Below are 27,144 nucleotides of genomic sequence, written 5' to 3' on the forward strand. Positions count from 1 at the left end.
CGACGATGGCCAGCGCCGCGAGAGAGATTTGGTTTTCCGACCGTGGGTGCTCCTCGTCATATTGCAACATGCGTAGGATTCTACGAAGGCTACTAGAAAGCGAAGTCATTTTCCACGCTGCGTAAAAAAAGAGCCGATGTCACACTGTCTGGCCGTTTATGAGCCAGCTTTTTTTGAACTTATCGTGACGGTACCTAATATGCTATGTTTTGTCATCTGAATTTTCGAATGAAAGACGGGGCCGAGAGTTGACTTCCTTCCTCAGAGGTTTATATTTACACTAATGTAACAAAGAACTGTTTCTCCCATTAGAGCAACACGCAAAGATATTCGTCGTGCCTTCCTTTATCGGAGTCTTCCCGTCGCCGTAGCAAATTATTCGAAGAATTGGGCCAAGCTCTGTCACGATCTAACATGTCATTTGCATTATTTGCATGGATCCCGTGCAAGTGGCGGGACGAGAGAAGAAGCATTGCGGCGTCTATGTATTTTCAAAGCGCGAGCAGTGAAGATAATCATATTTCGGGTTCTATATATCTACGTAGTAGGCATTCAAACAGTTGTCTTACTACACATGTCTCTATCAATGTAATCATCCACTGAGTTGTGGACGGGATAAACAGCCAGATCACGACCCGCAGCGTCGTAGACCTTCAATGGGACTATCCGACAATTTGGTTGCAAGCTACACAATTTCCACGTTGTGAAGCTCGTGGCCGTCTTCGTCTCGTGGAGGACCAATAAAAATCTTGGGCTCCTCATCCTCAACAAAGTAAGCGTCATCCGATGGCGATCCATCCTCCGAAGATCCGCTAGATGCCCTTGTTCGCGACACAATGCCGCCTGTATGAGGAGTGTCCAAAGCTTGGCGGGTACGATGGTGGGGGGCCAAATGGGTTGCCATGGGATCGCGATTAGGAGATGCGATGCTAGCAAAGTAGACGTCTGAGGATTCAATTTCCCCAGATTGACTACGAGGAGCAATATTCACTTTGGGAGGCTCGTCACGATAATCGCCGCTCCAACGGAGACTGGTCGATATCTGGTCATTGTTACGCATCCGGCGTCGACGGTACATAATCCCAGCAAAGACGGCAAAAGCTATAATGGCGACCGTAGAGAATAGAATGGCAAAAATCTGAGACGGCGAGGCTGTATTGCTTCTTACCGTACTGGCAGAATCTTCAGTTGAACTCGTCATTGGACGATCAAATGGGTAGGTGTCATCTTCACGAAGCTCACAGTGCGGGCCCGCCCATCCGATCTCGCAAGAGCAACCAGGATGTCTGCAATGAAGAAAAACGAGGCAAAATGAGACACTATGGGAAAGACCATACACTGGAGATAAAAAGCAAGGACGTACTCTTGGAAAGCTGTGACCTTCTTGGCACAAACTCCACCGTTGACACAAAATGACAGAGAACTCATTGGAGAAAACTCTCCAATGGTGCAAATGTCGTTGGCAGGATGTTGGCATGATTTGCCACCAAACGCTCCGGATAATGTGCTGTCAGTCGTGCTGCAATCACACGCGTGATTTTCATTGTCTGTGACACAGGTACCACCGTGCAGACACAAATGCTCACCATCACCACAAATTTGAATTTGATGCTCGCACTGCGCACCAACAAAACCGTCATCACAAACACAGTGTTCATAGTTTATGTGAGTTCGGTTTAGATGCTGCGCGCCGAGATCGTCTAATATGGTCACATCCTTCACACCGTTTCGGCAGACTCCTCCGTTTTCACACGGTAGTGTACAAGGTCCTTCATCAGGAAGGGAATCGACTAAGGGTCTACCCTCGCCTTGTTCACCTCCAAAATTTTCAGTGAACTCATCCGCAATATTGCTAAATTCATCGTCTTCCTCGGCGTCAATCGGAACTGCTGTGAAGTCGTCAAAGACGAACGATGAAACGAATTCACACGAAAAGCCGGTAAATCCTGGTAAACAATCACATCCTTGGTAGGGATCGTCGGCACAAGTTCCATGATTGACACAGAAAAGGTGACCATTCAAGCCTGCATCTTTAGTGCAATACGAGGTCGCTTCGTATTGACAATAACGTCCGGCGTAAGAAGTTGCTCCCGTGCCAGCGAGAGAGCAATCACAGTGATGAATCCACTCCTCATTGACCTGCCGCGCCACGCAATGTCCGCCATGGAAGCAGTGAAAATCGTCTCCACAAGGTTCCTTCAAGATTTCACACAAGGGACCATCATAATTTTCCGGGCAGTCGCAATACATCCCGGTACTCAATTGGTGATCCCAGAATTGATACCGATCGTTGCCGTCATCATCGTCGTCGTCTTGCATTTCGCCACTGCCCAAAACACAGCGGCCCTGGTTTTGACAGTCCAAGTCACATGTAGGAACATCACCCGCGCGGTATTCACAATGTGGCCCAGCGAAGCCATTTCGGCAGAGACAGTTCTCTCCAGACAGCCTGCGGAGTGCGAAATGACAACGATCTCGGGTTAGGAACGAGTTATACGCGAATACCAAAACCCATAACGTGACGCAACGTACGGGTAATCGGGATTGCAAATTCCCTCGTTGACGCAGAAACTATCCGCATCGTCTGGATCACATGCATCGTTATCCTCAAACTGTTCGCAGTACTTTCCGACTAGAATGCACATAAGACGGCAAACAAGCGAATATAAACTGGTGTAAGAAGAGGCAATCCCTTTAATTAGCATACCGATACACACACAGTCTTACCGTAGCGATTCCCATTGTCATCCATCGCATCTTGACAATCGCAATAGAGCTGGTCGTTGCCAAATTTATCCGTCAAACCGGGAATACAGGCTCCACCGTTGCTGTGACAAAAGAAGGAGAGAAACTGAGAAATGATCAAATCAAACTTGTTTTAATGATGGTGATCGTCAAGAGGTACTCACTAGCAGTGATGAATGGCATCGATGTCGTTATCATCACCAGTATCACTGCATCGTTCCCAGCGAACATCGCATGCTACTCCTGTCCACCCTTGTTGGCAGGAGCAATAGTAGTTCTGAATCGACGTGGTTTGATGAATATCGAGTGCAGTACCGTCGGGTAATTTGTGATCCGCAAACGAAGCGGTCCCGAAGACACACACCGATTCGTTAGCACACGTCAATGGGCAAGCCGAATTCCCGGTTGAGTCTTCCTGCGCGTGAGCTCCGAAGCTGAGCAGCAGCAGCATGCCAGAGAGGCAGAAGCGAGGCATACTTCCCCCCATTCTGAAGGAAACAAAAAAGGCGCTATGGACGTTTGTGTCGATGCGTGAGGGTCTTCAGCTGCACCTCCTCTATAGGTTGCAGGTTTTTGAGACGATGGGAAATTCTTTGGATCGAAATAGGTTGCGTCTCCGAAAGACCTCTACTGCCTCTTCCGTGCTGGACTAGCTAGCTAGAAGCCTGGTGGTTGGTGGATTATGTGTGTGGGAGACAAATCTCGAGTAATTCCAGGAATCCATGTTCCAGCGGAGCGGTGGGAGTAGCGATATTATGGCCAATCAAGAAGCGGAAACACATAGGGCAATCCAGATTTGGATTATTTTAGTATTCTTTAGGAGAAAGTCAATAGACGAGCGTGGAGCAGCCAAGACCCGTCATACACGTCATTCACACTTGGGACTCCTCTCCGCAATCATCACACGGTCAACAGTAGCCTTGGGTCATTAAACGGGATCCATGTGGTTGATCCCGCAATATCATACATGAATTGTGGGTAAAGTCAACGGGATGACGCTCTCTTCTAGTGCAACAGCTTGTCCTTTACTTTACGAATGGACATTTGTCACAGACATTATCCTAGATACCACCTACAACTTCCCAGCTTCTTTGTTCTGTGTCAGCAAGCGGTAGCCCAATCGAGAATTGGACTTCTTTCCAACCTCAATCCGGCACTTTTGATCGAGGATGAACAAGAGGCGCGTAGATGATTCTACAATGCGGCGACGACACACTGGTAGAGGGACTAACAGTACTCTAGCCTTTTTTACAGTTAGATCGAATTGCTGTCTGTCCTTCCGCTCACAATTGACAGAGCACGTCACTTTCTGCCAGTCACGAATATCATCAATATCTAGTATCTGCATGTCCACGAAAGAAGTGCTCTCCGTAAATTCGGAATTTCACCTTCAAACCATGGAAACGCCATTTGACTCACAGTCAACGGGGTTAGGCTGTTTTGACCCGAGCAAAATTAGACTTCAAAATGCTTATCCACACAAAAACGCGTTCACGGCCCTCAGTTTGAAGGGCGTCGCAGTTAGCTAGTGGATATGTTGTGGGTAATCACGTTAGGTCAGGTACGACCTCTGATGAAAACTCCAGTAACACCCAGGAGCGAGCTCCATCAGTGTCCCCCGGCGCTTATGGGTCGTCGTCTGCTTGTGAAGAGTGGCGATTGAAAACTGGACTTGTATTTTGGAATTTTATGCGTTGTTTCCCAAAGCGGAAGACGCTGACTGTAAATAAGGGAGGGGAAGAGCGTTCGGTTTCTAAGAAATGCGGAAATTGTGACGAACGAGCACTCGAAAAACTCCGTATCTGGGAAAGGAAGCAGAATTTTCCGCCTTCAACGACAAATAGATACCAGCAAGTGCTCTTTACTCACACAATCTATGCTTGGGCTTTTTGACTGTACATGTACATAAGCAATGGACAAACCGATCCGCCAGAGCGAGTGTTTTTAAGCCATTAATCCAGTGGTACAAGAATGGGACCATGTTCCAACCCAAATCTTTCGCTCACGAATACCATGATACAAGCGCAAGAACTTTCCCCGCTGATAAATCATTGCAACAAGGAATTTTGTGCCTACTCAAATGAGTCTCTGTCGACGCTCGAGAGCGCAGATTCGAGGGCCGGACGAACAGAAGGTGCCGATGACTATGATTATGACATTGAAACTTTTGCCAAACTCGAGACCCGGCGAAAAAGCAGTACAAAATCGTGGAATATTATTTCTCGGTTTAAACTCGATCGCGGTGCCCTTCAGTTTGCCGTGCGCATGGCAGTTCTGCTCACTATCTCGAGCTTGTTTGTCTTGATCCGATCGGAGAAATGGAAGTACCCAGATGGCATGTGGGTACTAGTCAGTGTCCTGTTCGTGAGCTGGTTTCCAAGTTTGGATGCCGCTAGCGTCATAGAAAAGATTACGCAAAGGCTCATCGGAACTTTTGTTGGGGCTTTTTTGGGTCTCAGTTGTGGATTCTTCAGCATATGGGCTTTTCCAACACAAACCTACCAAGCATTCTTTCTGACCGCGTGCATGTTCATTTTTAACTTTGGAATAATTTTTCTGTCGGGCCATTGCAAGGTGGGACAAGAGAAAGTCATTGTACGTTATAACAATGGCAGAAGAAAGATATGGGTCATCGGATGTTGAGATGATTCCCTAACCATTTATTGTTTTGCCTACTATCAGAAACAATACGCCTACGCTACAGTTCTGTGCGTTTTGACCTTTTGCATATGCATGTTGCCATTTGGCCTAGACAAGGACCCAAAATGGGAATTGGGCGTTTGGCGTGTATGCAACGTCATTGTTGGCTGCTTGCTAGGAGCCCTTGGCTCCATCTTTGTTTGGCCCAAGTCAACAATGGCTGTCTTACACGAAAAGACTGCTCGCCAGGTCAAACTGGCTGGGGAAGCGAGCGAGGCTGTTTTACATATGGCAGCTGACTACTTTGCAGGCAAAGTTGATGTGAATAGATTGGCAGATGAGCTGATGGCCTCACCTCTGGAAACCCGTATGCGCTGGAAAATCAATCGTATCAACAGTGGAAAGTTGAGTGAAGTGAGCATGCGCAGTAATCATGCCGACGTGGCTTTGAAAAAGTATGAAGACGCAATTGCTGATTGGAAGGCAAGTAAAATGCTATTCCCTCTGATCAAGTATGATCCATTCCGTCTTAGATTGGGAAAGAGACCCGAGGAAAATGAGTGTTTTTCGTCCTTCAATAAAGAAATTGCTCGCACTTTGGCGCGGTCGCTCCGAATTCAGACAACCATCGTTGTTTTGGATGGTATGGTTCGCAACGATACTGAGTACGATTTCGGTGAATCAGACCTTGTAGTATTTAGCGAAACAGGAACCTTCATACGCCAGATGTTGACCTTGCCTTTTCAGATTCATCTGAACAACTCGGCAGCTCTTTCCTTGTTTCGCTGTTTGGATGACATTCGTCGACGTATAACTCAACTTTCGGACGCTGTTTCAAAACCTGACGAAAGTGCAGCTCACGCTCGTTATGCAGGGTTGGAAAGGTTCAAAAGAAGTCTGGTATCTGAGGATGATGAGTTTCTGCATGCTGACGATGATGTCGGCCGGGGTATTCCAGAATTTGCTTCTGGGTCCAACGAAAACTCCCTTTTCTTCCTCCAATTGGTAGAGCATTTGGTTCATCGCTCCCTTCGTTTGTACCAAGCATGGAAGCATGTTGAGATGCAATCATTACAGCTCGACGACCCTGCTATACGGGCCCTTTTGGTGAATTCTTCTAGCGAGACGAGACCAGGAGATTCACTGCGATCCTTGGTCGTCGCATAATTTCTATAGAACCTTTTATACTTGGTTCCCATACGCTAACAAATCAAGAGGCTACTATAAAAATGAAGTACAGGCATTAGATGCAAAATACGCCGTTCGTCCTAGACGAGCGTCACATTGTCCATCAGTTGTGGCTCTTCGTCGTGAAATATCACCAAAGTTTCGCTGTCGGGGTCTTCATCCAGATCGATGGTTTTCATGATACCGTCTACGCCTGTCAACACACCAAAATCCCCGCCGTTACTAGCGCTAGAATCAAAATCTTCCGAGTAGTGTAAGTCGTACTGGTCCTGAAACTCTCTGGTGGATTTGGTCGATGGAGGAAGGTCAGCGGAATCGGAATAGTTGGTTATGTACCGAGTGGTGGCATTCATTGTGGATCGTCGTTGGCGTGTTCGAAGAGTAAAATACAGAGTACCAGCGGTGACAAATGCAAAGCAGATTGATCCTAGTATGAGTAGGACTGGTCCTCTCCTCCTGTCATTGCTATAAAGAGCTTCTTTCTCGTCTAAGGAGCTCCCCGAATATTCGCAATGGCTCCCGTGGAAATCCGAACCACACAAGCAACCGGGATGTCTATAATGTAAGAGAAACCATAATTGTCAGTTTCAGGATTAAGTATCGAAAGGAACTCCTACCCAAAATAAAACGATTACTCACTCTTCTCCATGCTTCACATACGCAGCACAATCTCCGCCATTTACACAGAAGACGTCGTGCCCGGGCCCGCTTCCAGGTTTTGCGCCATCAATAGTGCAAAAGCCGGTTGACTCATATTCACAGTACTCTCCGGCATACTTTGCGAAAGGATTTTGAGCTGATTCGCAGTCGCATACGAATTTAAAACCATTGTCGTCGGTGTGGGGAATGCACTCTGCACCGTTTAAGCACACTTGGCTAGAGCCGGGGCAGACTTCCATCTTGAACTCACAACGGAGACCGACAAATCCTTGCGGACAAACACAGTGTTCAAAGTCTTCCGAAAAGCTCTCTTCTAAAAGGTGACGGTTACCCAAACCATGCGCTTGTACAAGGCTGAGATCTTTAGCACCTTTGCGGCAGATTCCAAAATTTTCGCACTCCAAGTTGCACTCCGTGTATTCGATCTCCTTGTAGGTGAATTCACAGATGGGTCCGATAAATCCTTCAGGACAGTCACAACCCAAGAATCTGTGCGATGGAGAAAATGAACTAGGATTAGCTTGGAACTGAAAAGTTAACGTCTATTTCTGACGATGCGGTAGCTTTAGCACTTACGAATCCGATCGACAGGATCCACCGTTGACACAAAACTGACGTCCGTTGTGATCGGCAAATTCATTGCAGCTGGAAGTGCTGGGAGATTCGCAGAATCGTCCCGCATAGCTCGTGTTACCATCGTGAGCAGTCGTACAATCGCAAAAGTACTCCGTTCGTCCATCATCCAGCTCGGTGGATACACAGGTCGCGCCGTTGAAGCAATCGTATTGTCCACAGGGAACGCCTTTCTGATCACAGGCTTCCCCCGAGTACCCCTTGTTGCATTCGCAGCGAGGTTCTAATCCAGCAGGACTGGCCATCCAATCATCTACCTGAGCCAGTGATTCGATTCCTAGCACACAGGTACCGTTCGCACAGTCCAAGTCACAAATCGGGAGAAGCGATTCGAAAAACTCGCAATGCGGTCCCGCCAGTCCGGAAGGACAGTCACAGTAGGAGAGAAAGTCCTCCGATGCGGTAGTGGAGTTGGACGGACAGGGTGCCCCGTTTACGCAAAAGGAGCGAATCGCCGCGAACGGGACCGTCGAAGTCGCCGAGGCCTCGTCCGCATCGCAGACGGTCACTCCTTCCGGAATCGTATCCGTCGGCGCACGCGTTGCGTTCTGGGCGTACGTTGCCTCTAGCCAGAAGGATACCGGTACGACGACGAAAACACCAGTCGGAAATCTCATGGTGGTAGTGGTTGTAATAGGAAAAGCTGGAAATTTGTCCTCTTTGTGGTATGCAGATGACTTGGTGGTGGTGGTGGTGGTTCCGTTAGGGTCACTGGTTTTACAAGGAGTCCACGATACGGGTGTCATCCCAAAACTCGGAAACGGGTCCAAAATGTGGCGGCGCGAATCTTGCGGAGAGTGAATGCATCCTATAGCATTGTAGGATTCCATTCCCATTGCGACATACAAGCCTAGCAAAATTCAAAATTCAACGCTTGGCGATTGAAGTACAGAGGCCCAATATAGAAACAGACAAGCAACAGCTGTGCTGTCGGGAAATCCTACTAATAGTAACTTTACTGTCTGGGTACCAAGGTGAAGCCCCGCCCCGCCCCGCCCCGCCCTTCGGCCACAAACACGCGGCGCCGAATCCACACTCACAGTCCTGCGGTACCGAACGTCGAGTTCCGCGAGTCCCAAACGCACCCGTATTCGGGCACACTCCGTACGAGTCCTTTTTCGAAACGAAAAAAAAAAAAAGGGTCCGACGAAAGTCAACGAACTTTGAAACGGTTGTCGTCTCACGTGAACGACAAACCCTTTCGTTTTTGTCAGTCGCTCACACGAGTCATTTCCAATCCTTGATCATGATGAGTACTTCTGGACCTCCCGGAGCAGCGGTACAGGGCGTTCCGCAGCGACACAGACCCGAGGACGAGGCGATGCACATCACCGTAAGTCCCGGTACTGTAACTGTTTGACGTGGCTGTGTCGTGGATTAATTGACTGTGCTTCATTCCGGGCGAGTCACTTCCTTTTATGTAAATTCTAGCATTTCCTGACTCTCGACATTTGTCTTCTGTGTTTGGTGTGGTTTCGTTAGGTTTCGGATCCTGTACAGCACGCGGATGGCTTGAACAAATACACATCGTACCGGGTTGACGTACGCCCCCCATCCGCAACTCCCGGCGAGGTTCCGCAGGATGTGCACCTTATGAACAACACCTACAGTGCCGTCTTGCGTCGGTATTCGGACTTTTTGTGGTTGTACGAGCGACTCCACCACGAGCGTGCCGGTGCCATTGTCCCGCCCGTTCCCGACAAGCAACCAGTGGGCCGCTTCTCTCCAGCCTTTGTGGAAGACCGCCGGGTCCAACTCGAACGCTTTTTACGTCGCGTGGCAACGCATCCAGAATTGGCCGACTCCACTTGTTTGGATACCTTTTTGCGGGCGGACGACGTCATTTTTCAAGCCGCCAAGCACGCCAAAACTGGAACCGTCCTGGCCAGTCATTCACAGTCCATGATGATGGTGATGGCACCCAACGCGGTTTCGCCCAACAAGAAGGACGGTTTGAAGCGATGGTTCGCCGAGGCCAAAACCTCCATGACGGGTGATCTAGTGCGCAGTCCGGATGATGATCTGTTCGAAGAAATTCAGCGCTACATACACGGATTGGACAATCAAATGAGAAACGTCTCTCATCAAGCGTCGGGACTGGTACGCAAGGGTAAAGAAATTGCCAATGGAATGTTTGAGTTCGGACTCGCCTTTAATCTTCTGGGACAGTCGGAAGCGGATGCTCTGGGCGATGCCTTGAGTAAAATGGGCCAAACGGCGGATCGTCTTTCCGTCTTGTCGGCCGAACACGCCGAAAAGGAAATGGCACAGTTCGAAGAGCCGCTTCAGGATTACATTAAAACAATCCACGCTGTCAAACTCGCCCTCCAACGACGCCACGAAAAGCGTCTCACCTACAGTACCTGCTGCAGTGAAGTGGACTCCAAGCAAACGAGTCTGTCAAAATTACGCGCCCAAATTGGACAAGAAAGCAAGGCCTACACGACGGAAATGTCAATGCGCCGGGCACAGGAAGCAGCCGAAGCCGCGCGGGAAGATTTTGCCGCTACTTCGCAGCGGGTACTACGGGAAGTGGACCGCTTCAAACGCGAAAAAGCGGAAGACATGCGGCGGACGGTCTTGGACTACATTGCTTTACAGGTGGACTACAACAAGCGCATGGAAGAAGTATGGGCGAATCTAATCCCACAACTAGAACAGGTCCAGTTGGATAGCAATAGCCATTCGATTGCTCCCACCGATTCGACAGCACCTCCTCAACCCCAAGATCCACAAGCCGCACCACGGCAGCAGCAGCAACAACAACAACAGTACATGCAGACGACCCAGGCTCCTCCGTCTATGGCTCAATCGATGATGCACGTCCCGGCGCCGTCACAATATCAACAGCAACAGCAGCAAATCCTACCAGCCCGCCAGGATTTGTCCGCTTCCGTTCCGGCGCCGTATACGGTCCCCGTCGGTGGGGATCCTTCAAGTATGATTTCCGTCCAATACCGTGAAGCGCCCGGTGGATTTTAAGTTCTTGCAAGTGTGAAGAATCGATGGCTGAAAGGCGTTTTGATAACTTTTTGCCTCTTTAATAAAATCATACTAGAAATCAGGATACATTCTGTCTTGGTTTGGTTGGCAAGCTGTAAATGCCAAGATGTTTCAACTACCATTTGAAGCACTTGCTATTTACATCACAGTTATTGTAAGCAATCGCATAGGTAGCTTTCTTCTAGCTGGAGCGCTGCGGATAGTAGTAGATGGTGCTAGAGCCTTGTCCTAGCTATGTCTGAGGAATACTGTGTTGGAACGAGAAAAGAACGAGACACGGAATGAGCGAATCGAAATATCTCAATTCCAAGTTGAAGTGTTTACTAACCCGGAGGATCTTGACAACCTCAACTTTCCTTTTCGCGCAAGCACACAGATTCATGGAGAAAAATGTGCGGGAACGCAGAGCGATCCGTATACGCCACTGTCCGCCATCAATATATATAATCGACGACGACGTGAAACAAATCTCGTAAACAGCTCATTCACAGTTACTGTTGATTTGCATCCAGTTCTATCCATATCATTCGTTGCTCCTTTGAAAACAAGAAAGATTCGGATTTAGTCATGATGCGTTTCCTAGTGATTTTGCTGACTGCTTCCGCGGTTTCGGCCTTTTCGCCTTCTTTGAATACCAACAAGGTCCATGTTCCGGTTCCATCCGTGTTAACGACCTCCTTGTCGTCCCCCTTATTTCGTAGTCAAGCCTCGAGCTCTTCCTTAACTCAATGCGAAGCTATGCTTCAAGAAACAGAGCTGCCTGATAAACTGTATTTTGAAAAAGAAAAGGAAATGCCCAAGGTATTGGGAGGTCTCAAGATTGGCCTCCGAAAACTGGTAGTCATTACCGGCGCGTCGTCGGGGTTGGGTTTGAACTGCGCCACCACCCTCGCCAAGACGGGGCGATATTTTGTCGTCATGGCGTGTCGCGATGTCGAAAAGGGCAAGCAAGGTACGCACTCGATGCTTTAAACGCAGCTTACTTCCTTTGGTCGTTGGTGCGTGTGAAGAATTCTAACGAAATGTGTGCTGCTTGGCGATTTCTTTCTTCCCTACAGTCGCCAAAGAAAAGGGACTCCCAGACAACTCGTACGTTGTTATGAAGCTTGAACTTGGTAATCTGCAATCGGTCCGCGATTTTGTGAGCAACCTCAAAGCGTTCAAAGCTGCCCGTCCTTTGACACACTTGATCTGCAATGCTGCCGTGTACAAGCCCAAAGATCCTGAACCGGCCTGGACCGACGATGGGTTTGAAATGTCCATGGGTGTCAATCACCTCGGCCATTTTTTGTTGGTTCATCTCTTGATGGATGACATGTCTCGTGCCAAGGGTGCTCGTGTCTGCATCGTGGGGTCCATCACTGGAAATACCAATACCGTCGGTGGAGGTCTCGTCTACCCACAGGCTGATTTGGGTAAACTCCAAGGATTTGAGAAAGGCGCCAAGAAGCCGGTTGCCATGGCGGATGGCAAGCCATTCTTTGGTGCCAAGGCTTACAAAGATTCCAAAGTACGTTTCAATCTGTTTCACAGATAAGACGATCATGGATGGTAAGAATTTCATCCCTGACATTATTCCTTTCTTTCACTCTGCAAACCAGGTATGCAATATGATGACCGTGTCCGAGCTTAACCGTCTTTACCACAAAGATACCGGTATCGTGTTTTCCTCCATGTACCCGGGCTGTATCGCTGAGACCGCTCTCTTCCGCGAAAAACGTCCCTGGTTTCGCAAGGCGTTCCCTTGGTTCATGAAGTACGTCACGGGTGGCTACGTTGGTATGGAGGAAGCTGGGGAACGTCTTGCTCAGGTTATAGACGACCCACAATGCACTAAGTCGGGTGTTTATTGGAGCTGGAATGGCGGTGCTCAGACAGTGGGACGTTGGAGCCCCGACGGAAAGCCTCGAGGTGCCGGCGGATCGGGTGGTGAGATTTTTGAGAATCAGCAGTCCGACGCAGTACGGGATCTTCCTACCGCCAAGAAAATGTGGAAACTGAGTAGGGAAGCAGTTGGTCTTTCCAAGAAGGAAATGTTTAAGGGTGGAAAGCTTGAAGAGGAATAATAAGCAAAGAAGATTGCTTCTACGGAAAAGAGGGCCCATTGTCGATTCGCTTGGTGCTAGTCACATGCACTCATGTTGCTTTCACATTTGATCATCTGCACAATTCAATATATCGATATGTGGCTACATCACCGAAAAAATTCATTGCTGATTTGACAAGCTCGAGCATAGTTCAACGAAACAATACTAGAAACACTGGAAGCAATATTTGGTTTACCGTACTATTTTACTAGTCTTGATGCTCAATTTCCTCCCGTATTAGTGCTGTTGTTCCTACTTGCCCGGCTGGAACGACAGTATTTGAGACGTGCCCCGCAAACACTAATCGATATCATATAAATCAATAGCACAATACCCAATGCGGCGAGGAGTCCATAAAGGTAAACTTGTCGTTGCAACTTCCATGCTGCTGTGGTGGTGTTTTTCTTGAATACCATAGCATCCTCCTGCATAGTGTCCGACTTCTGGCTCATTGCATTTAAATCTTCTCCTCGACTCAAAAGTAAATTAATATTCCGGCCCATGACAGCCTTCATATCCTCAACTTGAGCCAAAACACAGCGAACCTTGTCCTCTTGGCCAATCGATTTGTGATTAGTATTGTAATGATGCATGGAGGAGCGCAGTGTCGGTTTAAACTGTTTGTCTAAGGAGTAAGCGTTCGCACTTTCAATACGACTCGATCGAAATGTCGTGACAAATTCATTGCAAATGTGTTCTAGAAACGCAAAGTTGCTGAAAGTTACACAGCACGAATAAAATTAATGGGGGTGAGGTGATGGAGGCAAAAACAAGATGTACGGGCCCTACCATCCAACTTACACCTTCTGATCTCGAGTATCAGGATCGTCTCCGATGCAGCAGTAAAAGATACCATTCATTTTGAACAAGTGAAAATAAAACTCCTCTACGCTATTTCCTTGATCTCCTAGAGCGACGGCGCAGGATTCCAAAAAATGTGAAATGATATCACTTTGTGATTCGTTTCGTTGCACATAAGTTTTGCGATCGCCTTCATTGACAAGTTCAGGGTGGTCTCGCAAGCTTTCCATCAACGAAGACGTTACTTGTGGTGCGTTGCCTTGGAGTTCTTCAGCGAACTCCACTAGCACTGCTGCGTCGATCGCTCGACAAATCATAGCGTAGACGATCATCGTAGTAACACAACTTGATTGAGAAAAAGATTGATTACGACGAATCAATAAACCGAATTACCTGGGGCGAGCACTAAATGTTTGGCGACAAAAAAAGGTATCGATCAAATTGGCCGGGTTATTGCCAGAGAGATATGATTTTGGAGTGACAGTGAGTGAATTGATCCAGAACATTGTCAAGGCTAAAAGTAATTCGCTGACTTGCGTTGCCCCGCGCGGTTCAGGCTCATTGATTGGGTATGATTTCGAAACTATTTAATTGAGCATGTCTCGAGTATGTCTGTCGGAGTAGATATACTTTTAGATACAGAAAAGACTCGGCTAATCACACTGCTAGGAGTGAACACAGAGGTTATGTTCGGAACTATGCATTTCCCTACATCTTTTGGACTCGCAAAAGTTCGAGCCGTCAAACTACGCGATGTATGCGGACCCGTGCGTTCCTGTATCCGCTTCGATGTACCTCGATAGAGGTGAGCATTCCGCAAGTTTCTTTCAGTGTTAAATTCTTTCGTAAGCCGGCCTCGGGGTTCGCGCACAATCCCATAGATTGAGTGAATTGACAAAATAAGCCTTAGTCCAGTTAGGTAGTGACCTACATTTCCATAAGGGTATCTATTTGAAGCTTCAATAGTGAAGGAGAAAGCGATTTGTTCGCTGTTAGGTTGAGCAAATACCTCTGGACGCATGCCTGCTGTAATCAATTAAGTACACAAACTGACATCCATCGAACACTACCACGAGGAGCTCCCATCCCACGAGTCGGAAGACTCGGACAGAGATATCTTTTGATTCACGATAAGTTCTTGTTCAAACATTTCTTCGGTGGGAGCGCTGGCGACAACTTTTCCCAATTTTTCGTTGATGGTCTCCGTCACCTTATGGCAATTGTTGCCTTTGACTCCCCGAACCGTTTCTTCTACACGTCCATCAGAGAAAATCTTAAACTCAATCTGTTCGATCGAACCAGCACCGCCTCCGGATCCTTCCCAATTGGAACTTCCCCCTGCCGCGAGCCGGTTGGGCGATTTCAGTTGCAAAGGAAGGAGAGAGAAAGCTGAGCCCGTAACCAGCAAGCTAGTGAATGCAACGAGATGACGAAGGGTCCACATTCTGAAAACAAAACAAATAAGAAGCAAAACGAGTTGAATTGATTGAAAGTAGACGCCGAATCAATACCGTCGACGAATCCTTTCTCGAGTGTGTATGTTTCTTCTTTGCCGTTGTGTTACATTACGTGCATTACCTGTAATCGCATCTTATTTGGCTCGTGTGTTGCACGAGGACGAATTCTTTGAATGGAATTCTGAAACATAGGAATTTGACTTTCACATTGGGTACTCCAATGTGTCGTTCGATTTTCTCGAATTGTTCCACGTCACGTTTCGCTTGTCTGGCCGTATGTACCTCCAAATTTCTTGTTTTTCTCCACTTATCCGGTTCACCATCAAAATTGAATCAGATTCCGCCAAGCGGTATTGCGATACGGTTGGGTCCGTCTACCTCTATCGCCAGCTCCGAGAAAAAGTATACAACCTCTCCCGTTTCTCCCATTGTTGCATTTCGAAAGGGCCTTGAATGCTGTGAGTCCGTGGAGTATTCCATCACGTTTCTTTTCAATACGTTTAGTTTCCCCTGAACAGCAAATTATGTCTTCCTCGGTCACGAAAACGGCGCTGGGAGCTTCGGTCAAAGCTACTTCCTCGTTTCGCTTAGCTTCGAAGCCTTTCGGTGCTCCGGTTGCAGCCGTTCGCCAGCGGTCGACTTTGGCAGCCGCAGCCTCGGTGACGAACTTCACCGCAATCGAATATAATTCTTCACGAACGTATTCCACTCTCCCGTCGCCCAAGTCGGGCAGCACGTTGTCAAGGAGTAATGCCGCCCCATCCTCGATGGCCACCTCAATGCGAGCTTTTTCCTCCAAGGCCAAGCGTGATTTTTACGAAATGCTCGGTGTCACTCGTTTGGCAGATAAGGCGTCAATCAAAAAGGCGTACTTCAAACTTGCCAAGAAATACCATCCCGATACGAATAAGGTACGTCGTCTTTATTGTGATTTTGCAAACGAATAGGAAACACACTGCGTTTCGTTTGGCCAATGTTGCTCACAATATGTTCCTACAGGGTGACGAAAAAGCGTCTGAAAAGTTTAAAGAAGTCACGGAAGCCTACGAAGTGCTATCGGATGATAAGCAGCGCGAACGATACGACCAGTTTGGACACGCTGGTGTCGACCCCAATTTTCAGGGTGAAAATCCGTTTGGCAATGGCGGTTTTGATTTCAGTGACGGGTCGTTTCACTTTTCCTCTACGGGAAGTTCCGAAATTGATCCTGAAGAGTTGTTTGATATGTTCTTTGGTGGTGGCGGTGGTGGTGGTCGTCGGCGCTCTCGTGGTCCGCGTCGGGGTGCCGACCTGCAAATGCACGTGAAACTTACCTTTCAGGAAGCCGTCTTTGGAGCGTCCAAAGATTTGCATTTGCGTTACGAAACCGTCAATCGAAAAACGGGCAAGGTTCAAGTGAAAGAACGCGATGTCACCGTTGATACACCTCCCGGTATTGATAATGGAATGAGCCTGCGGCTGGCGGAAAAGGGTGCGGAAGGTGATCCCGGGGCACCTCCCGGTAACTTGCTGGTGCAGGTTCTGGTAGAACCGGACAAGTACTTTGAACGAGATGGGTACGACGTTCATGTACAGATACCGATCAGCTTGACACAGGCGGTTCTAGGAGGAACTGTTGACGTCAAAACGCTATCGGGTGAAGTGGAAATGAAAATTCCGAAAGGTTGCCAGCCAGATACGAAACTGATGCTTCGCGGTAGAGGTATTCAACAATTGCACGGAGCCGGAAAGGGAAACCAGGTTGTACATCTGCAATTGCAAATACCGACAGAAATCACGCCCCGTCAAGAAGAGTTGTTGAGAGAGTTTGACGCGGAGGCAACAGCTCACGGAATTGGAATATCTGGCCGTATTGCTAACGCAGCAGGCTCTGCGTTTGAGAAGCTCTTCGGAAAGAAGAAGAAGGAAGATACGACCTCGGAAGCTGAGGGAACAAAACCGAAGGAAGGTGATGACGATGTAGAGGACAAGAAGCAAGCGTCTCAATGATTGCCGAAGACCCTCTTGATTACACCAACCTTGAAGCGAGGTTTGTAGTACCTGACTTACAGTTTGTTTCTTTCATTGATCTGCGAATTTACAAAATTTGGACATGACTCTTTCCCGTGAAAGATGGATGAACATAAAGCTTATTTTAACGTGATAAAGAAAAAGTTAGCTCCTACAGGACTGCTTTCAGGCCATAAACAACTGCCGAACTTACGCAGCGCACAAACCTGAATCTTGGATTTAAAAAATGGAAGAGATGTTTTTGCATTTACTCGTGGCAGATGATTTCATCACTGTCAATTGTGTATGTGAAAAATCAGCGGTGTACATGGATCACATAGCAAAACACATTCCATTACTTCCGTGCCACACAAAAACTGTATTAGCGCTGAGAAAGCATGCGGGAAGACAGTAGAATCGCTAGATAATAATCGCTGTCTTCTCTAGCCCGGCAACGCATCCACTATGGTTTGGGGGAATCGTGTTGGCCGGGCCAATTGCTTAAATGGTCTCGGTGTTTCTTCCGAAAAACGACAAAAGTTCCGTTGCTACGTTGTTGACTGGATGTTATTTTTGCTGTTGCTGTTGATTTTCCTGATCCGCAGCGATTTTCTGTACTTTCTCATGCCGCAATTGTGGTCCAAACGTTTCCAACATCATATCACTTCAAAAAGCTGTTTTAGCCTATGAAAATTTCCTTACTTTTCGCTTCGTCCTACCATGAAATTAGCAACACGGCTAAAGGGACGAGTATTTTCATCGAGTCACCGAGAAACCTTTTTCTCTATTCGCCAAAAAGGTTTATTGATCTGTCAGAGTGTAGCTGTGTTATGGCGAACAGGAAGGCTCGCGTACTGGCTTGATCGGCGAAAGAAGAGATTCGAATGCGTCTTCTCTCGGAGCAATGTTGTGAGCTTGAGCGGACAGGTGTAGGCTGTCGTCTAGCCAACTGCTTTTGGAATAAGAAAACCTCGCAGCATGCTCGTTCCCACGTATATCCCCTTGTTGCTGATGCACATAAAGTGCGTAGCGGTCTAGGCAAAGGTTGCCACCCCTTGCTGTCAGAAGATCTCTCGTGTGCTGGCGGGAGGAAGCATCAATCGTTTTAAGCAATTTCTTCACAGCAACCTCGACGGCAGACTTTGAGTCTAACAGAACACGTCGACCAAATTTCTGGAGTACATAGAGAGCTTTTTGTTGTTGGATCTGGACAATCGCTTTTCTCTGAAGACACAGTATGTTTCGAAACCAAATCTGTAAAATACGTGCAGCATGGCGGTCACAAATATATTTTGCGATAACTTTGTTCCTCAGTCGTAGTATGTAAACTTGACGTGCAAAGTTTTGGAGGACCCGGGCAGCATGATGTCTTCGAAAACTACAGATTGCAATGTTTGATTCGTACCTGCATTTGAAGAAGTATTTACGAACACGCAACTGAATGATACTGGCAGCGAATTCGGCTCGATAACAATACAGAGATCTTTTTTCTTGGTGGAGGCGGAGCACGTGTTGTTTACCATCAGCAAAAGGTTCCGCTCCACGAGTGGCGATTACATTGCGACGACCATCGGCTTGGTGAGACCTCAGCGCCATAAGCTCTCGCCAAAATCCTTGCAAGACCATCGCAGCAAACCGTTGGCGCAAAAAAGTCTCATGGCAAAACTTAACCAGCAAACGTTGCTGATCCAGTTGCTGAATTACTTTGACACTCACAGCGCGACGATCATTCGGGTTTTTGGTGGCGTCGGGAGCTGCAAAAAAGGATGCTGTATTGGTTTTACCTTGATTGCAAGGATAGCGTCTCAAAAAGAAAGCAGCTCGCTGGCGTTGTCGATACAAACGGTAGCTTCGCTGTATGAGAACACAAATTACATTTTCCGCGGTTGCTTTTTCACTTTTCCAAGCTTTGAGCCGCATCCTTGAGCATATGTCAGATTCGCGAACAAGACGGACAACACTGGATGGGATCTTCGACGCGAATACCAATTGTAAATGCAACAGTGCAACAAACCCCGCTCTTACCGAGAGCTGGCCGTCAATGCTACTTGTAAGCAAAGCGACGGCCCGCTTTGCTTGGTCAGTCTTTTGTGTGAGTCTAGAGACATAGTACATGAGTTGGACTCTTCGCACGGCTTCCTTCAACAGGGTGTAGTCAGTCTCAGAGCGATGTCTTCGAATGCAAGCCTGAATACGCTGAGCTTCTCGATGTAATAAGGGTGTCAAAGTTCGGTTGGCAGATGATTTTGACGCCAAGCACCGGGCATGATTTGCCCGTACTTTCCTTTGAGTAAAAAGCTGTTCACGTAAGTCAAGAAGCTTGACTCTGTTGTGTCTTGATCTCCAGGAGGCTTGAATCCTAAGAACGGAGGTACACAATGTGGCAAGTTGTCGCTTCGTGTGAATTTTTCTCCACCATGACTGGATAACAACGCAGGAGATCTGACTTGATCTGTATGCATTTCTCCAGCGGCACATTCTATAATTTCGCTGTATCAAAGCTGCGGCGCTTCGTGCTTTGCGAAGCATACGAGACCATATTGCTGACCTCACCATCGATTGTAATTTCACTGAACTCGCCCATCGTCGCTTCCTGGAAACAAGTCGTGCAGCAAGCAGCGTTTTGAACCATTTTTGCAGAGCCAACACTGCGGCTATCTGCCTACGGAGAGCATTTTTTTGCTTCCATCCCCTGAGACACGTTTGAAGCTTTACAATAGAAAATAAAACTTTGTTGAACTCTGTCGTTGCCCTGAGCACACGCCACGCTTTTTGGATCGCGACAGCAGACATTTGGCGTTTTATCTGCTGTTTTTTCGAGCAGAATGCCGCACGTGATAGATACACGCGAAATGCTAATCGCACCCGCCAAAGCGATTGTATCGCAATTGCACTAGTCTGCTTCAGGCGGAACAAGTGTTGTCCCCAAAAGCGCCTCCAGATAGCTTGAATCATGATTGCGCACATACGTGACTTCACGTAGCTGTCTTTCTCTCTTACGGCTCGAAATGAGTTTTGCACAATGATTGTTGCGGATCGCAAGTGCTGCAACCCAGCTCTGACTATGTATCTCCTCCAACATTTCTGTATATCTGTTGAACCTTTAATTGCCCGAACATATCTGGTACGGGCGCTAACACCACGAAAGAAGGCCTGGATAACGATGGAGCGGAATTTACAGGACAAGAATTTCGATCGAGCTGCATACAACCGCCAGCATTGCTGCATCATGATTAACGACTCTTGTAGCTTACGCCATTTTGACTTTACCTTAACTTGCCGGAAATGGCTCTGTAGAATCAGTGCGGATGTACGTACTCTACGAAAATTGACTCCAGCTTCTGACACTCTCCATCGAGATTGAATATGTGTTGCCGCCCGTCGGTACCAGGAATAGTTTCGACGGTGGAGGTAGCATCTTGCCTTGGCCTGGATCAAAATAGCATGTAGTCGTCGGTCACGGAAGGCAATCTGAGCTCGCCAAAGTCGCCATGATCGTTGTATGAGTCGTAGAGCACGACCTTTTCTTAAAAATGTCAATCTCTTGCAATGGCAACGAATATGCGATTGAATAGTGACTGTTCGGCTTTTAATGAAACGAAGGTTCAAAACACAACGAACTTTTCTCCAAAATGTTTGTATCGCGATTGCATGTTTAGGATAGCTCATCAATATCTTTGTGGTATGGCGTTGACGGATTATGCTTTGAAGCAGAATTGACGAGCTTCGAAGCGTCGAGTATCGCTTGAACGCGGTAGACATTCGCCATGTCTTCTGAATGATTGTAGCAGGTGCCACGGTCTGATTACTTTTAGTTTGCCTCACTTGGGCTCCACCTGTAGAATGCTTTGCGAATAGGGTGGAATAACTAGCCAGTACTGCCTCCTGGTCATGAACCGTCATGCGTACAACTTGGAGCGCCAATCTGTCATCGTTCCTATTTTTCAGTAAATTGTTGCAAGATCGCTGTCGAGCTACCGATTGGATTAAAATAACTTTCGATCGCAAGGTACGCACAATACGGCTTTCATGATAAGCTCGCCAGATGGCCTGAATTTTTGTTGCTCCATCATTTCTTGCTCCTCTAGCCATCGTTTCTTTCAAAGTCAGCAAGTGGAGAGCCCACCGTCTCCACCATTGTTCGATGGTTATAATGGCTGCCAGTTCTTTCAAGAATCTGGTACGAACCACAGCTTTCCTTATAAATGACTGAACCATAATAGAATTGTATCGAAGGTACACGTAGTCATCCCTTATTGTATGCATTCTCCAGCAACTTTGGAGGATTGCTGACGCATAATTTTCTCGGACCTGATGGGTTCTGCGAAGTCTCTTAATATATCTCTGCTCTAATCTTCGAATGGCCGCCCTTCTTCGAAACAAACATAATCTCAAAACATAACCAAGATATGCCGACTGAATCACGGTACTGGAGGCATTCCTGATCTTGAGGTATCCAAGGAGAGAGTGCATTCTCCAAATGGATTGAACTTTAACTGCTGCTTTCTCCAGTGATTGTAAATCTCTTCTAGTAGAATAACTTCTCCACCAGCTTTGGATACTCACTATAGATGCAGCGAATCGACAAGCACTCAGCTGCTGAGGCAACACAAGGCGACTTTTGTGGCCACGCCATACAGACTGGATCTTCACGGGATACGCTCGTGTATCTTGGTTTCGATTGTGCGCAGGATTTGGAAACGGTCAACGTTTGCTCTATCGGATATATGGCTACCGATAAAATCATCGTTGTCGTGCAAAGTTTTGGAATTCCCAAATAATGATCTAAAGGATTCATTTTCCAACCTTTCCAAAATATCTTGGTATGAAGTTCTCTGAACATACATTCGCCAAGTCGCTTGAACCTTTAAAACGGAAAGCTTCGTGCCACGAAATTTTTGCCTTGCTGATAAAGAACGCCAAGCACGCTGCAGAACTGAAATCGAAGCGACTTCATGTCTGTCGCCATTCCATCGATTTATCATATTCCTAAACATTTGGCGGGCGAGATATCCTCTGATGACTTTCTGAATTTCCAATATTTTTGTAAAGGCCAGCCATCTTTGCTTGCGCACCTGATAGACTCTCCAATACGCCTGAATTGTGATTGCATACTTTCTTTCGCGGTTCAAAGCAGCACGTCTTTGTCGCAATCTCCAAGCAGCTTGCAAAGCAATTATCTGCGATTCAATCCACCACGTGGAAGAAAGATTTGGCTCAACCAGCTCAAAACCCCTCATATCCTCCGAGTCCTCATCTTCTAGTCCGTCAGCAAGCAAAGCCAATTCCTGGGCTAACATGGACAGCTCGGAATCTTTCCTCGTCGTCGTCGAAGTCGACCCGTCGTCAGTCACGTGTCCTTCTTTGGTTAGCAGCGATATCTCGTGCGCCAACAATTCAAGTTCGGAATCACTTGGATTCTCTGGGTGAGAAGCTGCCGAGCAGCCTATTGACTCGGTTATCTGTCGTTTAGTGCCGTTCACGCTGGGAAGTCTCCGTTGATGAATGGGTAAACTGTACAAGTTGGATCGAGGCCGGGGTTCCCGACGGTACAATCGTTCAAAAACAGAGTTCGCGTTGACAGTTGCCTCCGCTGTAGAAGCATTTGTGGAATTTGCGGACCTTGATGTCAGACGAGAACGTTGTCTCCTTTTCCGAACGTCCATTGGCGGAGTGTAATCTAGTCTTCGTTGCCAGGAAGATGTGCTGGATTGCAGTGAAGACGAATCACTCGGCGACCAGGTGGAAAGTCGACGTGGGGATCGAGTTTCGTTGCGATATAAACGTTCGTATATGGAGTCTTCACTCGGATGCAGGGGCGAATCACTGGAAATAATTGACATTCCACTCGACCCACGCTGACGGAACGTATTTGCAGACCTATTTGTCGTTCGCGATGGGTACTGTGTCGATCGTTCCCGTTCGGCACGTATTTTTGCACGGCCGTGCTGGTACAACCGGTCAAATACGGAGTCGCTGGGACTGTGTGTATTCGTATTGGAAGCACGCCGACAGCGAGTCGATGGAAAATCGGGTGTCGTCACAATCACCGCAATTGGATTACGGGGCCGAGTTGGATTGCGTCGTGGCGTTGATGACACAAAACTGGTAGACCCCATTGACAACATCGACGCCGTTTCTATATCGTCATCGAGTCTGTTGGGCCTCTGTCGTGATGGGAACGGACTCGTATCCGACCAGTCTATATCTAGCGACCGCATCCGTCGCAGCAAGAGAGGCGTTGCATCGCATTCCCATTCTTCGGTGTCGGGAGTCGCAATGTTCGCGTTAGCAACGTGGCTTTCGCGTGTCGGTGTCGCAGTCGGCGTACAACTGGATGCGGACAACTCCGTTGGACTGGTTTCGTCGTGGACGTTGTTTTCGGCACCATCCGGCGGCGCAGTCCGCTTGATATCGGCTGTTGTTTTGGTCCGATTGAGCACAAGTGGCATAACTGGGACGCGTCGGCGTGGCACAAAGTGCACGTTAGCAACGAGTTGCACAAAAGAAGGTGTATCGGAGTCTCTGTCGTCTCCGACGGAGGGAAATGCTGGTGCAATTTCTTTGTCGCTACGTACCATCGCTTCGAGTCCCATCGTGTCTTATCCCCCTCCGTCGCCGTTGCTTGTCCATTTTACTGTGAATCAGCAGCTCTTTCTCTATACTGTGGCATCCATTATTCTACCAAATGACTTCCGCTTCTTTCTTTGTTTTGGTGGGAAACGTTCTGGTTGCCCCGAGAGGGCGGAAAGCATCGTCGTCTCAAGTGGTGCTTCGCGGGCACTGTCGGGTCTGCCATTGCGTCTCTTCTATTCACTGTGTCACACCCGAACAAAAAGGCATCGGTGCGCTTTCTTCGCGACATGAGAGTCTTATGTCGCTTTTTTCATAATATAAGTCATTTCTTTTCGCTGGCAACAGGACACTATTACAAGACTCAGACTACGTATTTGCTTTTATCACGCTCGATGCAAGAGTACAAAGCGCAATACTACAAGGACGTGAATAAAACTATGTAGGTATCCATTGGGATTGGTTATCTAAGGACGATGCCCGGCAAGCCTGAAGAGTTCTGTTCACACGGGTTTGAGAGCTTTTTATGAATCCGGGAATAGTCAAATAGAGTCTTATACTCTCACAAGTTAGTGAGTAGTCAAGCTTACACCTCTAAATTGGTTGGTTGATAAGGAGTGTAGTTGTGGACCCGAAACAGGCCAAAACGAATCTGCGACCCGTTACGTTCTACCGATACCACAACATGCACGAGAGAGCCTTGCGAAAGATCGTCCGATCACGACAAGTATATACACGGAGATAAGGAGAGACTTTTTGGAATAGAAAAGCCCAGCCACTGGTATGTCGTATAAAACGTCAAGCAGGGTACGTTGCTACTTTCTAACCCTCCACCAGCACACAAACATAATTGGCTGCAGCCTTCGCATTCGGTAGCTACTGCAACGATAAAGTGTAACTTAAGGCCAAGGTCAGCGTGCTAATACTTAGTGCCAATTCCCTTCATCATAGTGTGAGACTCACTAAAAAAGCATCCCATGCCAGCAGGGATCCTCCGGAAGCTATTCCAATTTTTTTCGTAATAGGCATCGAGAAATGCATGCTCTAAATAGATTCGCTACAACTACCTCAGAATACAAGCCGAGCGAGCCCTGCATTTTGCAGTCGCCGAACTTTGAATGTTCACGTTCGATCCAGATTTAAAGCCCGTAGCAGGAAGCAATGTCAAACTATGGTGCTGGCTCGGCGGTCTCTTGTGCCATTCGTTCTTGATACTTCAGTTGACGCAAAATGCGCTCTTTGGTAACGAATCCTTCACCTTCTTTATATTCGTTCTTCAACAGATAATTGTCCAGACCGCCAGCCTTGTCGATGGATCGCAGCGTCGACGTGGTCAAATGGAACTTCACCATCTCGTCCAAAATTTCCGAATACACGCGTTTAATCATCACATTAGGCTTGAACGTGCGCTTGGTGGCTCTCATACTAAAGGATACATTGTTACCCGTACGAACGTCCTTGCCATCGTAGAGACCTCGCCGCGATCGGTTGCTGCGAAACCGAACTTGACTGGTTGTTGCTGGCATGTTACCGGTGCCTGCACCCGCCGCGGAGACGGTAACGGCTGGTAGACTTTCCCGCACGAAGGTCCGCACCATTGATCTGGTGGTAATTAGAAACATGATCAGTTATATGGAGTCCAAGCAGAGGTAGACAAACGATTTTGCGCAAAAGCAAATCGTGACTTCATGGCAGGATTACTTCGATTGCTCTCGACCCTTGTCGCTGCCTCGCTGGACTGTGGTGTCTGTCAGTATATCCCAACAATTCGCTATTAATGTAAGTGTAATTCGAAGGTTCACTCTCTTTAACAGTATAGGCCATGTCGTTTCGGATTGTTTGTTTGTCTAGGAGACTTTCAGCTCGAATCATGTTGTGCCTTTTTTTCTTGAGCTAGATAGGTATTCTGAGAAACGTTGTGGACGATCATGTCGGCTTCTGTCTCACTTTTTCCAGCTTCGCTTTTTCTGGACGGCAGTAAAATTTTTGATTTGACTGACTGTGAGTAAAATTGATCCGCGAAGAAAAAACCCATTTTGGCTGTTTACAGTTAAAACACCAAGACTGTAGTAACACTTGCTGGACGTGTTTAGTAATATTTCACGAAAATGTCGATCCCAACCATTGATTTTGCACCCTTTTTGAATGAGGAAGGCGCTGTGATCGGCACGGAGCCAACATCTGAGCAAGTCGCAGTAGCCAAGCAAATGGATGAAGTATGCCGGAACCACGGATTTCTACATATTATAAATTTCGGCTTGTCGGACGGCTTGCGCTCTCAGGCTTTCCAATCTTCCAAAGAGCTTTTTGATCTGAGCGAAGATTTCAAAAAAACCCATCTGCGACGAATCAATCCGAAAGACAATATGGGATTTGCCCCAGTATTGTCGGAGTCCATTAATCGGTCGCGGCCCAATGAACTCAAAGAAGCCTTTAATCTAAGTTTTCCTCCAAAGAGACAAAACGACCTGTCGGGATGCCCCGACTCGTTCGTGGAAGTTACTGAAAAACTACAAGCAAAATACAGGGACCTTGCTCGACGGTACGCCATAGCCTGTGCTTTGGCGTTGAGCTTGCCTTTGGATTTCTTTGCAAACGCCCTGGTGGACCTGGATTTGTGTACAATTCGGTTTTTGCACTATCCTGCATGTGAGCTGGATGATACTTCTGCTGAGTCGACCGATCGTCCAATTCGCATTGGCGAGCATACAGATTTCGGAGCTTTTACTTTTTTGTTGCTGGGCGAGAACGGTGTCGAAGGGCTCCAGATCAAACCAGTGGAAGGCGGCGAAGCTGGCGGACAGGCAGGAGGCGAGAATGAGGGCTGGATCGACGTGGTCTTGCCGAATGACGGCCCGCAGGGCGCCATTGTCAATACCGGGGCTCTAATGGCGAGATGGACCAACGATGTTTGGCGAGCTACTGCACATCGAGTTATTGTCGCCAACGCGGAAATGGCGGCGCGCGAACGTTTTTCAATTGCCTTTTTTGTCGACCCCGATAGCAATTCTATCGTCAAAGTGCACGACACATTCACGAAGCACGGGTCGTTGCCAAAGTACGAGCCTATCACGAGTAGTGACTACTTGTCAATGAAACTCCAGGAAATGATGAAAACATGAGGGGCACATTTAGATTCATGAATAATCATACAGTTAGTATACGTGCATATATTCCACAAAAACCGTCTAAAGGCCAATACTCGATATTTTGCACGGTTTGCGAATTCCACCCCCTGAGCCAGGGCCCACCAGCCAACGGCCACTAAATATCACATGAATGCAATGTTGTGATTGCTTGGCCTTTGCTTCCAAGCCAAATAGAGAAAAATGGAGATTGTAACAATTAGACAGAAGAAAGGATGTGTT

The 27,144-nt window shown here is 47.6% G+C and overlaps 12 protein-coding genes across 12 annotated transcripts; 5 read left to right on the forward strand and 7 right to left on the reverse strand.

Moving 5' to 3' along the window:
- Positions 1-546: 546 nt before the first annotated feature.
- Positions 547-3,322, reverse strand: PHATRDRAFT_45596 (predicted protein). The gene is made up of 5 exons (XM_002179854.1): positions 2,910-3,322; positions 2,728-2,828; positions 2,533-2,632; positions 1,364-2,449; positions 547-1,286 (listed from the first exon to the last, which is right to left on the reverse strand). Exons 1-5 carry the CDS (start codon positions 3,230-3,232, stop codon positions 686-688), a joined length of 2,211 nt encoding a protein of 736 aa, XP_002179890.1. The 5' UTR covers positions 3,233-3,322; the 3' UTR covers positions 547-685.
- Positions 3,323-4,258: 936 nt separating this feature from the next.
- Positions 4,259-6,592, forward strand: PHATRDRAFT_45597 (predicted protein). Its single transcript, XM_002179651.1, has 3 exons — positions 4,259-4,306; positions 4,656-5,340; positions 5,428-6,592. The coding sequence occupies exons 2-3, from the start codon at positions 4,717-4,719 to the stop codon at positions 6,550-6,552; spliced, it is 1,749 nt and encodes a 582-aa protein (XP_002179687.1). The 5' UTR covers positions 4,259-4,306; positions 4,656-4,716; the 3' UTR covers positions 6,553-6,592.
- A 616-nt stretch (positions 6,593-7,208) lies between these two features.
- Positions 7,209-8,702, reverse strand: PHATRDRAFT_35332 (predicted protein; the record flags this gene model as incomplete). The annotated part of the gene is made up of 2 exons (XM_002179855.1): positions 7,209-7,722; positions 7,810-8,702. The coding sequence occupies 2 exons, from the start codon at positions 8,700-8,702 to the stop codon at positions 7,209-7,211; spliced, it is 1,407 nt and encodes a 468-aa protein (XP_002179891.1).
- Positions 8,703-9,348: 646 nt separating this feature from the next.
- PHATRDRAFT_3137 (predicted protein) lies at positions 9,349-10,524 on the forward strand (the record flags this gene model as incomplete). Its single annotated transcript, XM_002179652.1, has 1 exon — positions 9,349-10,524. A coding segment is annotated over one exon (1,176 nt), but the record flags the coding sequence as incomplete, so codon positions are not given.
- A 799-nt stretch (positions 10,525-11,323) lies between these two features.
- On the forward strand, positions 11,324-13,138 carry PHATRDRAFT_56608 (predicted protein). Its single transcript, XM_002179653.1, has 3 exons — positions 11,324-11,821; positions 11,928-12,379; positions 12,471-13,138. Exons 1-3 carry the CDS (start codon positions 11,437-11,439, stop codon positions 12,933-12,935), a joined length of 1,302 nt encoding a protein of 433 aa, XP_002179689.1. The 5' UTR covers positions 11,324-11,436; the 3' UTR covers positions 12,936-13,138.
- Positions 13,139-13,177: 39 nt separating this feature from the next.
- On the reverse strand, positions 13,178-14,089 carry SybD (predicted protein; the record flags this gene model as incomplete). Its single annotated transcript, XM_002179856.1, has 2 exons — positions 13,178-13,670; positions 13,758-14,089. 2 exons carry the CDS (start codon positions 14,087-14,089, stop codon positions 13,178-13,180), a joined length of 825 nt encoding a protein of 274 aa, XP_002179892.1.
- A 734-nt stretch (positions 14,090-14,823) lies between these two features.
- Positions 14,824-15,201, reverse strand: PHATRDRAFT_35336 (predicted protein; the record flags this gene model as incomplete). Its single annotated transcript, XM_002179857.1, has 1 exon — positions 14,824-15,201. The coding sequence occupies one exon, from the start codon at positions 15,199-15,201 to the stop codon at positions 14,824-14,826; it is 378 nt and encodes a 125-aa protein (XP_002179893.1).
- Positions 15,202-15,993: 792 nt separating this feature from the next.
- Positions 15,994-17,047, forward strand: PHATRDRAFT_12140 (predicted protein; the record flags this gene model as incomplete). The annotated part of the gene is made up of 3 exons (XM_002179654.1): positions 15,994-16,125; positions 16,214-16,373; positions 16,428-17,047. Coding segments are annotated over 3 exons (912 nt in total), but the record flags the coding sequence as incomplete, so codon positions are not given.
- Positions 17,048-18,031: 984 nt separating this feature from the next.
- On the reverse strand, positions 18,032-19,840 carry PHATRDRAFT_45603 (predicted protein; the record flags this gene model as incomplete). The annotated part of the gene is made up of 5 exons (XM_002179858.1): positions 19,752-19,840; positions 19,229-19,501; positions 18,609-19,057; positions 18,506-18,581; positions 18,032-18,427 (listed from the first exon to the last, which is right to left on the reverse strand). The coding sequence occupies exons 1-5, from the start codon at positions 19,833-19,835 to the stop codon at positions 18,032-18,034; spliced, it is 1,278 nt and encodes a 425-aa protein (XP_002179894.1). The 5' UTR covers positions 19,836-19,840.
- Positions 19,841-21,345: 1,505 nt separating this feature from the next.
- PHATRDRAFT_45604 (predicted protein) lies at positions 21,346-23,799 on the reverse strand (the record flags this gene model as incomplete). Its single annotated transcript, XM_002179859.1, has 1 exon — positions 21,346-23,799. The coding sequence occupies one exon, from the start codon at positions 23,797-23,799 to the stop codon at positions 21,853-21,855; it is 1,947 nt and encodes a 648-aa protein (XP_002179895.1). The 3' UTR covers positions 21,346-21,852.
- Positions 23,800-25,035: 1,236 nt separating this feature from the next.
- Positions 25,036-25,302, reverse strand: PHATRDRAFT_11953 (predicted protein; the record flags this gene model as incomplete). The annotated part of the gene is made up of 1 exon (XM_002179860.1): positions 25,036-25,302. A coding segment is annotated over one exon (267 nt), but the record flags the coding sequence as incomplete, so codon positions are not given.
- A 523-nt stretch (positions 25,303-25,825) lies between these two features.
- On the forward strand, positions 25,826-26,898 carry PHATRDRAFT_45605 (predicted protein; the record flags this gene model as incomplete). Its single annotated transcript, XM_002179655.1, has 1 exon — positions 25,826-26,898. Exon 1 carries the CDS (start codon positions 25,885-25,887, stop codon positions 26,896-26,898), a length of 1,014 nt encoding a protein of 337 aa, XP_002179691.1. The 5' UTR covers positions 25,826-25,884.
- Between the last annotated feature and the right edge of the window lie 246 nt (positions 26,899-27,144).

This window comes from Phaeodactylum tricornutum, chromosome 7 (assembly GCF_000150955.2).
Source record: "Phaeodactylum tricornutum CCAP 1055/1 chromosome 7, whole genome shotgun sequence".
Classification (NCBI taxonomy): domain Eukaryota; phylum Bacillariophyta; class Bacillariophyceae; order Surirellales; family Neidiaceae; genus Phaeodactylum; species Phaeodactylum tricornutum.

What these genes read in the sequence shown, in the direction of transcription:
- PHATRDRAFT_45597 (XM_002179651.1), top strand. Translation starts at nt 4,717, where the DNA reads ATGGGACCATGTTCCAACCCAAATCTTTCGCTCACGAATACCATGATA. An exon ending in TGGGACAAGAGAAAGTCATT is followed by an intron (nt 5,341 to 5,427) that starts GTACGTTATAAC and finishes GCCTACTATCAG; the next exon opens with AAACAATACGCCTACGCTAC.
- PHATRDRAFT_45596 (XM_002179854.1), bottom strand. Translation starts at nt 3,232, where the DNA reads ATGGGGGGAAGTATGCCTCGCTTCTGCCTCTCTGGCATGCTGCTGCTG. An exon ending in GATGCCATTCATCACTGCTA is followed by an intron (nt 2,829 to 2,909) that starts GTGAGTACCTCT and finishes CTTTTGTCACAG; the next exon opens with CAACGGTGGAGCCTGTATTC. An exon ending in ATTTGCAATCCCGATTACCC is followed by an intron (nt 2,450 to 2,532) that starts GTACGTTGCGTC and finishes CGCACTCCGCAG; the next exon opens with GCTGTCTGGAGAGAACTGTC.
- PHATRDRAFT_56608 (XM_002179653.1), top strand. Translation starts at nt 11,437, where the DNA reads ATGATGCGTTTCCTAGTGATTTTGCTGACTGCTTCCGCGGTTTCGGCC. An exon ending in TGTCGAAAAGGGCAAGCAAG is followed by an intron (nt 11,822 to 11,927) that starts GTACGCACTCGA and finishes TCTTCCCTACAG; the next exon opens with TCGCCAAAGAAAAGGGACTC. An exon ending in AGGCTTACAAAGATTCCAAA is followed by an intron (nt 12,380 to 12,470) that starts GTACGTTTCAAT and finishes TCTGCAAACCAG; the next exon opens with GTATGCAATATGATGACCGT.